The 14457-nt window shown below is 49.4% G+C and overlaps 1 protein-coding gene across 1 annotated transcript in view; it reads right to left on the bottom strand.

The window, feature by feature from the left end:
- The window catches only part of LOC126867746 (protein dachsous), a 216981-nt gene that overhangs the window by 13133 nt on the left and 189391 nt on the right, over positions 1-14457 (bottom strand). The window contains exons 4-12 of the mRNA XM_050622607.1: positions 12599-12762; positions 12084-12488; positions 9365-9773; positions 6521-6799; positions 5922-6145; positions 4957-5623; positions 4443-4793; positions 1669-1995; positions 1097-1583 (exon numbers count right to left, since the gene is read on the bottom strand). Of these exons, the coding sequence (XP_050478564.1) occupies positions 1097-1583; positions 1669-1995; positions 4443-4793; positions 4957-5623; positions 5922-6145; positions 6521-6799; positions 9365-9773; positions 12084-12488; positions 12599-12762 (3313 nt within the window). The remainder of the gene's footprint in view (positions 1-1096; positions 1584-1668; positions 1996-4442; positions 4794-4956; positions 5624-5921; positions 6146-6520; positions 6800-9364; positions 9774-12083; positions 12489-12598; positions 12763-14457) is intronic.

The following is a 14457-nucleotide window of genomic DNA, read 5'->3' as shown; positions in this document are numbered from 1 at the left end:
CATATCAGGCTTTTTGCCGGCTGAAATAATGCATTGAAATGCCACATGGTGCCCCGCTGAAATGACACACGGCTGTCGCGCGGCAAAAGTACGCTTCTGCGTGCCTCCTCCCGACTACCGACACCCTTCATCCTATAGATCTCCCTATTTCTCGGTTTGCTGCTTGTTTGTCTTTCCTTTTTTCTTCCTTCCTCGTTCTTTTTCTTTTTTGCCTTCCTCTTCTTCTACTCCTCCTTCTAATTTTTGTCTCTCTTCAACGATCCTACGTACTCGTCTGCGTCTCTATCGAAAACGGAACCAACACGGCCGGTACCACATTCGATGTCGTTTCGACGAACGAACTAACAAAAATATAGAAGCTTTCGTTTCGCTGGGGATTACGCGAGTAATAACGCGGCAAGATTCGAATGGTGACGAGATCGGAGTTCGTGAGACCCTCGGTGAAATTTAATCAACAGTGTTCGACCTTGATAGAACGGAAGCTACGGAAGGACTGGAGATTTAACGACGTCTCGCGATACGAGTTTATTGCGCGCATAATCGCAAAGGGCAGAAGGGCACAGAAGAGAAGGACGAGAAGGGAGATGCGGGCGTAGAAAGGAGACAGGAGAAGGAAGAACACGTTGATCCGTGCCGACGGGTTATGCATATGGAATCAACTAATCGACCACAGTGCATCGTTCGCGAGTCGCATCGACTGACTTTATAATTCTACAAGGTTCCTAGACCTTCCACCTCCTTCCATCTCTACCAACTTCTTGTCCGATGGTTTTTTTCATTTCTGTATTTTACCCGCTCCTCCCATGCGTCTACTCCTCGTTTTATGATGACAGTACCGACGTAATATCCCACCGGCGATCCTAATCTCACCCGCAATAAAGATTGCGCAGTAATTAACGCCAGGATGAAATTAGTTTGCTGGAAGAGCTCGCGAAAGAAAGAATTCAATGTGGGAGAAGGGACAAGACGTACGTAAAGAGACTAGGACGAGATCACCAAAAGCTCGGTGAAAACATTGTTCTCGGATAAAGACTGAGTGAAAAAAAGTCTTCGTTCGGTTGTGATAGTTAAAGATAGAGGATAGTCGGTTACTCACCCAGCAGTTGTAATGACGCCCGTTAGGTTGTCAACTCTGAATAGCCAGCTCGTTTCTTCGCCGATGGCGTAGGTGATTTTTCCATTCACTCCTTGATCCGGATCCGTCGCTCTCACGGACATGACGCTAGAATCTGGTGCCACATCCTCGGAAATAGTTGCCACGTACTTGCTAGGATAATAGTTTGTCGGGTAATTGGAAGACCCATACGAGAAACCGTTGGACAAAGCGAATCCGGGATACTCGGAGCTTGGAACAGGCCCTCGAGGTCTCGATTCGGTATACTGATTCTGAACGAATGATGGAGCGTTGTCGTTCACGTCCAGCACGATTACGGTTAAGTTACATCGTGTCTCCAAGCTGGGCCGACCTTTGTCCTTGGCTGAAATCGTCAGGATGTACTTGGATACCGCTTCCCGATCTAGATTCGACATCGACAACATTCCGGTTATGGAGTCCAGGATGAACTTTGCGCCAATGTTACCACCTAAAAAGCCACCAGAACAATGAAGCTTGTATGTATGCATAGATGGACGAAGGGAAACAGTAGGTGGAACCTCGAAGCGTCTTACCTACGATACTATAATAAATTTCCCCATTTTTTCCCTCGTCGAGATCAGCCGCAGCGATCGTGTGAATCACGGAAGTCCCTTGGTTCTCGGGTACGGCGAGCGTGTAACAGGAACCTGGTCGAAATTCGGGGCTGTTGTCGTTTTCATCCATGACTAAAACTTCGAGCGTGCTAATATCCAACAATTTGCTGGACCTCGCTAAAATCGGAACGGAATAGTGGGACACTTCCTCGCGATTCAGAGGTCCACGCAGGGTCACTAGACCGTTCGGTGTAACGGAGAATTTGTCCGCGGCCAGATTGCTTGGAATACTGAAGCTGACGTTACCTGCGCAATCATATCAAAACCTTCGTCAACGTTCCAGTCGATATTTTCATCGATAGATGTTCAACGCGTGGAATAAAATTAAGCTCTTTTTTTTGAAGTTACGGTCAACCGAAGCACGTTACAAGAAATTAGGACCACGCGACCGAGACTCGTTTCCTCGCAAGACCATTATCCTGTCGGGTCCTTTCCGAAAATCTGAAATTATTGGTCAGTTTGCATACGTAAATGTGTGCCTTTAAAGCGAAAGCGATCGAATCCCTTGGTCGGAGATCGACACGTAGCGCGAGGCGATAAGCTTCGTAAATTCCTGAAAATATACCAAGCAAATTCGATTCGCGAAATAGCTTTGTTCTTTCGATTACCGGACACGGATCGAAACCAGGAGTGAATGGGAAATAACAAGAGAGAAGAAGGAGATAAAAAGCAAAGGATCTTAGCCCCGCAACAATTATACTCAACGCGTTACGACCGCGAAACTACGGATGCTTGCAAAATTTATACGAGAGAAAATCGAGATTTAGGCGGGCACGATCCGCGAAACGCGGTCGGATAGGAAGAATATCGTTTCAAGGAATACCTACCGGTGGTCGCGTTTGGCCGTATACAAGGAAAACAATCAAAAGTGTGGTCGAAACGAAAGAATTTTACGACAAATCCGAGTACGGAATATTCCATTCGCGTGGTCATCGTTTTCACTCGAAGGAGTGACGTCTTCCGGTGGAAGCCAGAGTTTAATGCATTCGTTATTATACACAAATTCCGAAGGACGATGCGCATTAAACTACCGCGGCAATACTTTTAGCTAACATAGAACAAAGAGACGCACTAGCGATCGTTCGGTATTTCTCTCTCGTATCGTGAACGTGGCCAGAAGAGCATTTGGCCGGGTCTCGTGTGTATTCCGTATTCGTAGACGCAGCAGAACGGTAGTTACGGTGACGACACGCACACGCTCGTGCCGCACGTACGAGGGTGTCGGTGTTGGTTGGAACCGGTGATTTGCCTATGCGTACTGCGGCAAGCTGGCGGCACGATGATATACGCGGCCATTGTTTCGCCCTGTCCCCTTTCGTTCTTCCTTTTCATCCGCCCTCCCTGCTGCGATGCGGCGCGGTGGCTCGCTAGCGGTTCCGGACCCCTAACAGCAACCTCGTCCTTCGGGGTATCTCATAGGGACGCGGAACCCTTTGCAAGTTGTGCAGGGCGCGCTAATGCGCTCGTCTGATACACGGGCACCGGTCTAGATAAGCGCAAAACGAGCGATATACCATATTGTCGGTCGCACAGAATGTTTTGCTACGAGACCGAGAATACCTAGTAGATTTTCTGCGCACGCTTTTAGTGATCATTATGCTCGTGCTCTGTCTCATCTGCTTTACGGTCCGTTTTTCTATTCGAAAAGTGGCGGCCGGAACTGAAGGTGGAGAAAAGGCAACGCGGAGGACTCAAGAGGAAAGCGGAGCACCAAGGAGCGCGGTCACCTAACGCACACCGTCGAACCTCTATCTACGAGGATGAAATTTTCTCATCGGCGGAATTCTCCGAGGAGCTTTTAACGTGGCGGCAAGCAACCATATTGTGGGAGAAGAGAGAATGGTGTGAGAGAGGGGGAGAGAGAGGGAGAGTATCGCGCAGACGTAGCATGCGGATGGAAAGCACTTTCGAACAGGAGGGAGCCAGACCGAGAGTCGTTTCGCTGAATTTACTATAATGTCCGGTACCAGCCAGATTCGAGGCAATTATTCGTGGTATTTTCATAGCAGAGCTTTCCTATTAGCAGGAGTGGCCATTCGCAGCGGTTATATTCCTTTCTGGCAGTCCGACATGTAGGTGGCACATAACTGCGCAAACGCTGGCGCGCGGCGACAGCCAAACTCGAAAATCCGTGGAGCAGAACGTAGAAGAAGGGATGGAAAGAGATACGAGAGAAGAGAGGGCACAAGCCGGGACAAGATAGCAGAATGTAATTTCACCTTCTGCTGGTATAGGGAGCGCTAAATTGACAGCCCCTCCTGTTCCGTCGCACTTTATGCAGCGACGCACCACCGAAACAATAAGGACGCTCGCGGAACACCTAAAAGGATAGCCGCGCGAGAGCCCCATTTTTGGTCCTCCCGTGCATCCTTGTCGTACAACGGCGGTGTGTGCGTGTACGCGAAAGAGATCGATAAGTTTCGAGGCAGCCGAGTTCAGCTTTGTCCCTTCGCATTATCCTTGCAAGCGTTAACCGAATATACACGGTTCTATCTGATCATCTTTCGCGAATGATATACGAGCATCGGCGGATATTTATCAATAAACTGACCGGTTGTAAACCCAACGCGAGTTTTATTTCGCGTATTTAATGGGAATAAAATGGAATCGAGAATCGCGATCTTGACGATCCGCGCGCTCGCGGTTCGCCAGTCCACGATAACTCTTTGAGAGAGATCGCGGTGCACGCTTACCCTGATCGGCGATGATAGGACCGGCGACGTTTAGAACCGGTGCTCCGACCTGGAGGTCTTCTGAAATTCTAGCTACGGGGTTGGCGAGCAGTAGCCGAGGAGGTCCGTTGGTCTGTCCAGAAGCCAACGTCAGAATCAGCCTGAGAGTGGACTTGCGCGGTGGGGAACCGTGATCGTTCGCCGTAATCTCCAGCTCCGTCGACCTTACCATCGGCCTCTCCAGGCTCACTATACCAGATTCGTAACCCACCGAGAATCTCGCCTCCTCGTTCGCCGATGTAATCACATACGATACACGGCCATTGTCACCTGCGTCTTTATCCACGGCGACCACTCTCACGAGCATCGCCCCTGCAACGATGCCAATTTACGATAATGCTGCTTTGTAATTGAATCGCCCGTCTCTGCGCGTTAGCGCGGCAAACTGAAGCATCTCTACGTGTTTAAGATTCGATTAAACTCACTCGTTGCTCTTGCCTGAAAGAGCTAAATCGCATAGCAGAGAGTCACTCACCTGGTAAGAGGTCCGGCGTGACCGCGACTTTGGTCGATTCCGGGGCAACGAAAACCGGGTCGTTGTCGTTCTGGTCGAGCACGATGATCCTGGCGGTCACGGTCGAGGCTAGTTGCTCGCCGGGAGGAGCGCGATCGGACGCCTTCAGGATCAGCATGTACTCGGCTCTTTCCTCCCTGTCGAGAGGCCTGGCCAAGGTTAGAGCGCCGGTCAGCGAATCGACCGCAAAACTACCTCTCGATGGAAATTCGGCCACCAGACCGTATCTAAGATCGCCGTTCAAACCGCTGTCCAAATCGATGGCCGTCAAATTGTAGATGGTAGAACCGATCACCGCCTTCTCCGAGACTCGAACGGTTATCGGATCTTGCGGCCATCGGGGTGGATTGTCGTTTGCGTCTTCGATCACGATCTTCACCGAGACGGCGATGCTCTGAGGGTTGCCGATCGACGTGGTGTCCAATGCGCGAATCTCTAGGTGGTATTCACTAACGTTTTCGCGGTCGAGAGAATGAGCGACCACCAGCTGACCGGAGCTACGATCCACATCGAATGCTGGAAACTCGCTGATGGGTGTCAGGGAATCCAAAGTGAAAGCCACGCGGCCTGCTGGACCCGCTCCCGACACCGATCCCACTGCTTGTCCGATACTGGCGTCCTCGCGTACCTAAACGAATCGAGTTACGCGATTTTTTCCTAATTAGTAAGATCGTAAAAGCCGAAGCAATAGTTTGATTCCGATTTAAAATGCCCCTTTAAAATTTATCCCTTTCCTCCGTAATTAACTTTTTACCGCTTTGCGAAAGAAGAGTTGTCGATGCTTGAACGCCTTCGAACGTGCGCGCGCGCCCATCCTACGAGATGCTTTATCAGCCACGATGCTCATAAATCGCGCGAAAAATCCGAATGAATCGACCAGTGAACGAAAGTTGCATAGCGGTGGCGACGAGGTCGATGATACTCACGTTAAAGGCAAGACTGCTGCTGGTGAAGGTCGGCCGGTTATCCGCCAGCGCTAAAACCTCGACTCTTAACGCGCGTATACCATGTCGCGGTGGTCGGCCTGCATCCGTCGCCTTTACGGACACCCGGTATACGTTCCGTTCCTCGTGATCGAGAACCGCCTTCGTTCTGATCATGCCGGTGATCGGATCAATGGTGAAAACGTTGTAACCATCCGAGTCTCGGTCTGTAGAGGTTAAGGTTAGTCATGAGAGTACGATAATCGACACTCGGTGAAAAACTCGCGTGATCTCGACAGTGAGAACGAATAACGTTAAAACACCATTAAGGAAATAGCAATATTACGGTTATTCAAACTCGTTAAGCATGTATCCGACTGGCTCGAAAGGGTCGAAACGACTCGTAAACGTTCTTGAGAAAATCGGATGGCAATCCTAACGAGAACGTATAAACACAACCCGTTCGAGTTCGTCTTTAAGACCGTGCATAATTGTCTTGGTAATTGGATAACTAATTTCTTCGAGCGCGCTTTCTTCCTTTTCGTGGATCGAGACGAAATCGCTTCGATTCGATCCGTGTTTCTTCGGCTGTAACGCATTACCTTTCAAAATCGTGTAGGTTACGGACGCATTTTCGCCGAGATCCGTGTCCAACGCTCTAACCCTCGCTACTTCCGTTCCCGGTGGTTGTTCCTCCCTGACGCTCACTACGTCCCCTTGCGGATCCACGATTTCGGGCGAGTTGTCGTTCACGTCCAGTACGGTAACCTTCAATGGTACCCTGGCCGCTCTGGACGGGGTTCCTTGATCTCGTGCCTCGAGGACCAGCTCGTGCACTCCTTTCGTTTCCCTATCCAGCGGCTCTTTAGTCGTGATCTCGCCTGAAAATCACGAACGAAAAGATGAGTCGCGTTTCGTTCATTTTCTAGGATATCCGAGACGTTTCCCACTCGTATTTATTTCGATTCACCGCATCGACTCTTTAGATCGGTACGAGAATATGCTCGTGATACGGAGCGAGAGACCGCTTATAAATGAGATGAAAATACCGTAAATATCTTGACATAGAATTCGTGTACGTACGTGGGATGGACGATCATCGGTCGACATTGTGCGAGGAAATCGACCTTATCAATTTTCCTGGACAGGAACGATTAATTGGATAATCGCTGTTCATATGCTCGCTAAGAAACGTCCGTTCAAACGCCCGAATTCCTCGGTCGCGCCTCGACACCGGCTATCGTATTTCGTTTCCGTCCTCCTCTCGCATATTATAATTGCAATATGGATGCGTATACAGTCGCGCGTGTAACGAGCATCGTTGTAATTACGTATCTCGCGGTACAGACGGACCGCAAAAGTTACGAAGGGTAGGGAGGCTGAAGGAAGAGAAAAAGAAGAAGAAGAGGAAGAAGGAATGGGACGAGAAGGAGGAGGCGGAGATAGAAAGAAAGAAGGAACAGAAAGAAGAAACGTAAAAAGGAGAGAGGGAATCTTCTCGAGCTGTCTTTTCGACGGGTCAGCGCATTAATGGGTAATTAAGCAAACGCCTAGCCGGCCAAGCAAAACTATTCCAAGATGTGGAAAGGAATGGGGAAAACAATTCGTATAAGGGGTCGAAGGAAGGGCTTCGGTGTTCGTAGGACACACGAGACACCCGCGTGCCTCTACGAATTCTCGACGTACCTAGTCCAGTCCGACGCGTCCACCTCGTCTACCAGCGCCGACAGAACCCCGTCGACGTCGCCGTGCTCGTCGTTTAGAAGACAAACGATCGACGGAGGAACATGCAAACGAGCCGGCATCGAGGGATACCATCGCGGAACAATAAGAAGTATATCGTAGGACGCGTGCTAATGCGTTTCTCGTGTTAACCGTGGGACCGTGCGACGAACTTCTTTGCCCCCTTCAGGAACCGGCTCTCTTTCCGTTCCCGCGCGTTTCTTCCAATATTTGGAAATCCATGCTCTTCCGAGACTGCGTTAGGGAAACTCGTTCCGCGCCGCCACGATCAATAAGAGATTTCTTAGAAGCTGTGGAACATATACCCAAACTGGCCAACCGACCAACCGCTCCACGATTTCCCGCGTTTCACCGCTATTTGGTTTTCCGCTAATTTCTCGCATAACTATCGGTAACAACGCGCACAAGTCGAGTAGAACCTTCCGAAACCAAAGATTAATATACAAGTACCGCTGCGACGGAACAACTGGATACTTCCGGCAGAGAGAGGCAACGGTTATTTTTATTTCTCTGTAGCGAAGGTTCGCACTGGAATGACTGGAGAAGAGACCCTCCTCTGCAAACAGGCAGGCCGGTGCACCAACCAGCGAGACTTCTCGTGGATACGAGAGGAAGACCGACCTGGTCTCGAACCAGCATGTACACAAATACTCTCGTGTCGCATGCCAATCAAAGCACGTATGCGCGTAGCATACGAGAGGCAGCGTGCGTGCTCGTTTCGCGGTGTGTGCTGAACCCTTTCTGGTGATTCGTTACACGCCGGTAAGGTGAAAGCACCACTCTTACGGGATTATACTTTGATATCCACGAAGCAGGGGAGATGTTACAAAAACGAAATAATCGCGCCACTGTTCGTATCTCCGATATTGCGTTGTATGGTCTTCCAATTAAAGGCATTCGTATCAAAAATAAATTTACGCTCCTTCGCTTCTTTTTCTTCGACTTCGACCGCTATAAATCTTGAACGCGCGCCAAAGCCGAGAGACGCGCGTCCACCAGAACGAACGACAGAGCTTTGTGCGCACCGTGGAAGCCGATTTCATTAAGCGTTTTCGGGGACTTACGAAACCCGCGTCTGAAGATCTATCGTGTCGTTTCTGTCTGGTGCTTCTAAAGGCTTGCACAATCGTGCAGGGTACCGCTGTTTAACAATGGTACGCAACATCACCAGGACCGTTCCCGAGTTGACGTAAGAGCAACGCGTAAATTAACAGCGTCGATGGCCGTGGGCTATTTAGTAAATTAATCGCTCCTTTCTTCCTTTTCTTCACGCCTTGCTCAACGCCCGGTTCGAATTCAATTCGAATACGCTTCGTTCCTTTCTTTCCGTGCTAGAAAGCTAGAGACGTAACGCGATCGCGTAAATTCCTTTTCAACATGTGTGTCACTATAAAAAAGGAACATCGAGCTGTAAATGTGTTCGATATCGTACCGAACTGCATTCGATATCATGGTATGTTAATTCTATCGGAAATTCGGACAGTATATAGAATTCATTGATATTTTCCTCGACGGTTCTAATCGTGTGGGATTTTTTTGTTTGAACGTTCGAGCGCTCATAACTGTATCAGCTGTATCATAGTCGGCTGACAGCTTTCGCAAACACTCGAGCGTCGACGAGAAACAAGTAAGTATGCGCACACCGGATTAATATCGGTTATGCAAACAGAGGAAAAAAGTCAGAAAAGAGAAAAAGATCTTACCTGTATCAGGATCGACGGTGAAACTGCTGTTGGCCTGGACCACCGCGTATCTGAGCAGGGCGTTTTTCCCAAGATCGGAATCAGAAGCACTCACGGATCCGACCAGCGTACCCGAGGGTAGATTCTCCAACAGGTCGAATCCGTAAAAATCCTTCTCGAATCGGGGATCGTTGTCGTTGTCGTCGAGCACCGTGACCAGCACGGAAGCGCTCGCGGTCGCGGCCGGAGAACCGTTGTCGGTCGCGAGAACCGTCAGCGCGTGCCGATCCAGGGTCTCGCGATCGAGAATCTGCGCGAGGTAAATCCAACCGGTGTTAGGACTGATCCGGAAGGCCGTTGATCCTTGAAGACGGTAACTCAGCCTCGCATTATTGCCCGTATCAAGGTCCACCGCGGTCACTTGAAGAATCTGTGTAGAGGACAGGAACAAGTTTGTTTTACGAGCGTGTTTTTAGGTAGGTCGATACAACGGAAAAACGAGTACGACAATTACGATACTTCCTCGGCCGCGCAAAGAGGGAGAAATCTGAATTTCTGCGATGTAAACGTTTCTCGAGGAGACGAAAAAAAGCCGATGAGATCGATGAAAAAGAAGGCAGCGGCGGTGAGGTGGCACGCAGGGAGAAAGAGGCGGCGAGGAGACAAGACCAGTCGATCCGGTCGTTCCGTATTAATTAAACGCACCCAAAGTCCGCGAACCCTAAATGCGTTCGAACCGGTCGATGTTTTCCAGTGCGGGAGGATCGTGAATTACGGAGGTCGGAGAAGAAGAAGAAACATAGGATCGAGGGTATATAACTTGGTATCCCGTGCACGAAGCTGGCGCACGGGCAATGATGGATGGCGAACCACAAGGAAGAAAAGGCGACGAGCGCGAAGGGCGGAGGGACGAGGACGAGGATAGAAAGGATCGGCACTCGTCTTCTCATCTGTGAAGGAAGAAGGACGAAACGGTGGCGGCGGCGGCGGCAGCAGCGGCACAGAGGGAGGAAGAGTAGAGATCGACCACCATTAGAAGGAGAACCTGACGTGGGAGCAGGCAGTAATGTGTCTAACTGTACGTTATTAGTTCGCGGCGGGTGAAGGGTTACCCTCACTGTAAGCCAAGTTACTCTTGCTAGCTGCTGCTTCCCCCTACTATCTCCCCGAGTTTCTTTCTCTGCTCGTCTCTCTCCTGGTCGCGGCTAAGATATTGTCTGGATACCACCGACAGCTCACAGATCTGTTTCGCCGATAGATACCACCGATATATACGTGTACGCCGCGCCGTGAAAAGATGGAACGAGAGATCGAGTGGCGAAGGAAGAAGGAAAGAGGAAGAGAGGAACGTGCGCGCTGTTCACCTCGTCGTCGTCGTCGTCGTCGTTTCCGTTCTATCGTACCCTCGTGTATCCGTTGTATTAAAAATGTGACGTCATTTAACGGGCCTATCTTGCGGCAACGATCTCTCGGCCATTCGTCATCGGTATCCTTGTATTCGGGATTGCGTCCACCAGTGGCTACCACCGTACCGCAAGGAATCGCGCTGTTCGTCTCTCGTTCCACCGCTAGATATCGCTCCTCCAATGACGAATATGTTCTCGTGTACGCAACAGCTAATGACTCTTTCCCGATTGCTTTCTACTTCATCTTTAACCTTGTATTTAGAGCAAGACCGTCGTGGTCGCGCGTCGTATCACGAAACGCAACGAAATAAGATGCTATCTGTCAACCACTGATCGAACAATTAGACAAACCTTTCTTCTCGAAGACGACAGAGATAACTGCGACGACCACGACATAAAACTAGTCTACTCGAAATAAATAGTCGTATCCGTGAGCATGAGGTTCGACGTCTCCATGAGAGTCAGACACCAGCAAGGAAAGATTTCACGGAATGGAGAAGAATTTCGTTCCAACTTCGTCGGTAATGGTGTTTAACCACGATAAATAATCCTTTCAAGCGGGATAATCAGCATGGGTTGTTCATAAAACGAGCAGCTGTGCGCTGCGTTTCTGTTAAGCCTATCAACGATTACCTATCAATCCCGTGTATTCCATACTACTCCATAGAGGGTCGCGATACACCATACCACATGCGCACAGCGTATACGTGTTAGCGCGTATGTATATATCGCGTAACAACGTACTGCGCGTTCCTATAAATAACTATCAGTTATAGTCTATCAATCCTTCCACTGAACTGGTCTATCTAGTAACCTTATAGTTCGCATCACTAATCTTTCGCGCGCTCCGGCGTTCAGCTAATTCGTTTCTGTTTTCCGCTGACAAGGTGAACTCGATGAGTCAACGTCTTCTTCTTCCACTCTATTCGCCGTATCTAATCGAAGAAGACCGAAAAATAGAGAAGGAGGAGGACAAAAGGTAGAGGAGGAGATGATCATCGATCCGAGTGGGTGTTAAGGTTCAGCATGATTGGTCTTCCCGGTTGTCCCGCCGGATGAAGTTACGCTTGGCGAAAACGAATTTGAAAAACAAAAAGAGTGCGAGGAACAAGAATGCGGAGGAACACTGGAGAAAGGTTGTTAATCCCTCTCGCTCCTCTACCGACCCAGAATTTCTCTCTCCCACTCTTCTAGTCTTTCTTCGTTCTGTACACATTTCCATGTACACTTTGCGATGCGCTCCCTCGCTCCCTTCCGCGAAAGGGGATCCTACCGCACGTCTCCTCGACAAACAAATGCCCGCGTGACGGGCGTGTAATGAAGATTTTTCTCACTTGAGAATCGAGCTTGGCGCCTTCGGGAACCTCCACATGATACTCGTTCCTCTCGAACACTGGGGGGTTGTCATTCACGTCCTGTACCTCGACGCTCAGGCTGAGATTCGCGGAGAGACCCGCACCATCCAACGCTCTTATCAGAAGACCGTGCCTTTGCTGTGTCTCGTAGTCCAATCTCCTTGCTAAATAGAGTTCTCCCGAGCGGCCGTCTATTCCAAAGAGGTCGTTGCTATTCTGGCCAAGGACGTAGCGTATAGGGTGAGACGGAACGATGTCGGGATCGGTGGCATGTGCTACGTAAAGCGCCGAATGAAGGGGATGCGATTCCGGAACGGAAATGCGGACGCTGCTCGTCGGGAACGTCGGAGCGTTGTCGTTCACATCCTCCACGTTCAATTCCACCTGTGTGACGAGAAACAATGCGACGGCGTTGCGATCAGATTGCTACCTTGGCTCGTGTATGTATCGCGATTTCTCTCGTGATTGTTTCGATTTCTATCGACGCCGGTTACCTGACAGTAGCCTGCGGAAATTCCATTGCGCGCCTCTACGCTGAGAATGTACTTGTCCCGAGTTTCTCGGTCCAGTGGAAGGCGAATCCGAATCATGCCCGTGTTGGAATCCATCATTAGATCCGGTTCTTCCTTCACCAAATAAAATCTGGTTGGCCGTTCACCTGCGAACACAGTTATTATCGTTGTTAAATGGCTACAAAGTGGCTTTTTCTTATACTTTTCTTTTAAGTAACGATCGTTTTAAGACCGAGCGTCGGAAGCTTGAATCTTTGAGAGGAGAAAGGGATGCGATGCAAACCTCGTATTAATTTTTTTTCCTCGACCTTAGCGAACGAAGAATTCGTTGGTTCGTTGGTCTGTTTCTTTTAAAAAGGAACACGAAAAGAAAGGGCGGAAATGGTGGAGGGGGAAGACTGAAAGCGCAAAAATGACGAAAAGGTATTCGGATACTATATAAGCAAGCTGCTCGTTAATTACAACTTCGGCTTGTTCTCACGTGCGCATTTTGCTCCTTTCCTTTCTTGGGGTGCAAATTGTACGAAAATCTTGGCAATCACCACTCATACGTTGTTTCTGATACGTTCGCGATTCGTTGTTTCCAACGGTATGATCGATTGATTGAATCGAATGGCAGTAATTTCGCTAAACACCGTTCTATAAAATGCATCGCGCGTATACAGTACGCCTTATTCTTTAATGACCTTACCAATAACCGTGCGCACGCATACTCGCTATCACCAGAACATTTTCTCCTTGGCTGATTTCTACGGAAGTCAATCCAAGCGAATAGAAGTAAGAAATGACCAATGATCGATCATCTTTGATGAGACGAGGAAATATATATTCTTCAACGACTCGCTGTTTATCCCAAAACCTCGAAAGAGGAGAGTTATTCAAGGAAAATTTATAACACGTACATATGAAATCAATTAATTAATAGGGAAATCAAGCGATCATTACCGCTGGCAGACGATGAACGATCGGACGGCAGAGCAGAGCATGTTTCCTGCATAACCAGTGCCGATCCCTGTCCGCCCACGGTCAATGTGCCAAGAACCGTAGGGATGTTCCGCCGCCCCGCGGTATCCCACGTGGTATTGTTCTTGCGTTAGACTTCTAGACCGTCTTCGGTTTTGCTCGCGCTATCGACGCTATTGAATACGGTCGAGCGAACCGTTATCGCTTTGTCTCGCCAGTTACCTGGCGAATATCTTCGTGACATTTAGCCGAGCTCGATCGATCGATCCCCACGATCCGATGTACTCGACGGACAGACGGTTTCCCTACCTTGACATCGAGATGCGGCTCGTATTCGTATAGCTTAGATACGACTCGAGAGTACACATAAGTTTTTTTTTTCACGAGATGCTCGTCGATAATTGCCCCGATCGATCGATCGCACTTCAATCCAAAACGGGAGTGGTACGGGTAAGCAGGAGTCCGGTACGTCTCTTCTAGATAGGTTTCGACAAACGCCTTGGATCTACCGCGTCGCGATCGTGTCTCCCATGGAACCGATCGAGTTTTTCCTCGGCAACTGTAGGAAAAACCTGGTAGACGGAGATGCGGAGTAAGCACCGCCTCCATGGGTTTACGTGGAAGGTAGCCGCGAGGGCTTCCATTTGCACGATATCCGGTAACATCGTCTTCGTCGTCGTCGTCGCCGCCATCGTATCGTATCGAGACTCGACGAGTCGAGCGACATAGGTTATACGGACTCTGCCTTAAAGATGGTACTCGGACGCGTACGTGGATGGCATAATTTATGGTTCGCTATTTATACCCATTCCATTTCGCTCCCTTCCTAATAGTTCTACGTCTCCTCGATAAATACGCGAAATCCACGGGAATGGAGA

This window comes from Bombus huntii, chromosome 7, assembly GCF_024542735.1.
Source record: "Bombus huntii isolate Logan2020A chromosome 7, iyBomHunt1.1, whole genome shotgun sequence".
Taxonomy (NCBI): domain Eukaryota; kingdom Metazoa; phylum Arthropoda; class Insecta; order Hymenoptera; family Apidae; genus Bombus; species Bombus huntii.
This window is presented reverse-complemented; position numbering and strand designations above follow the sequence as displayed.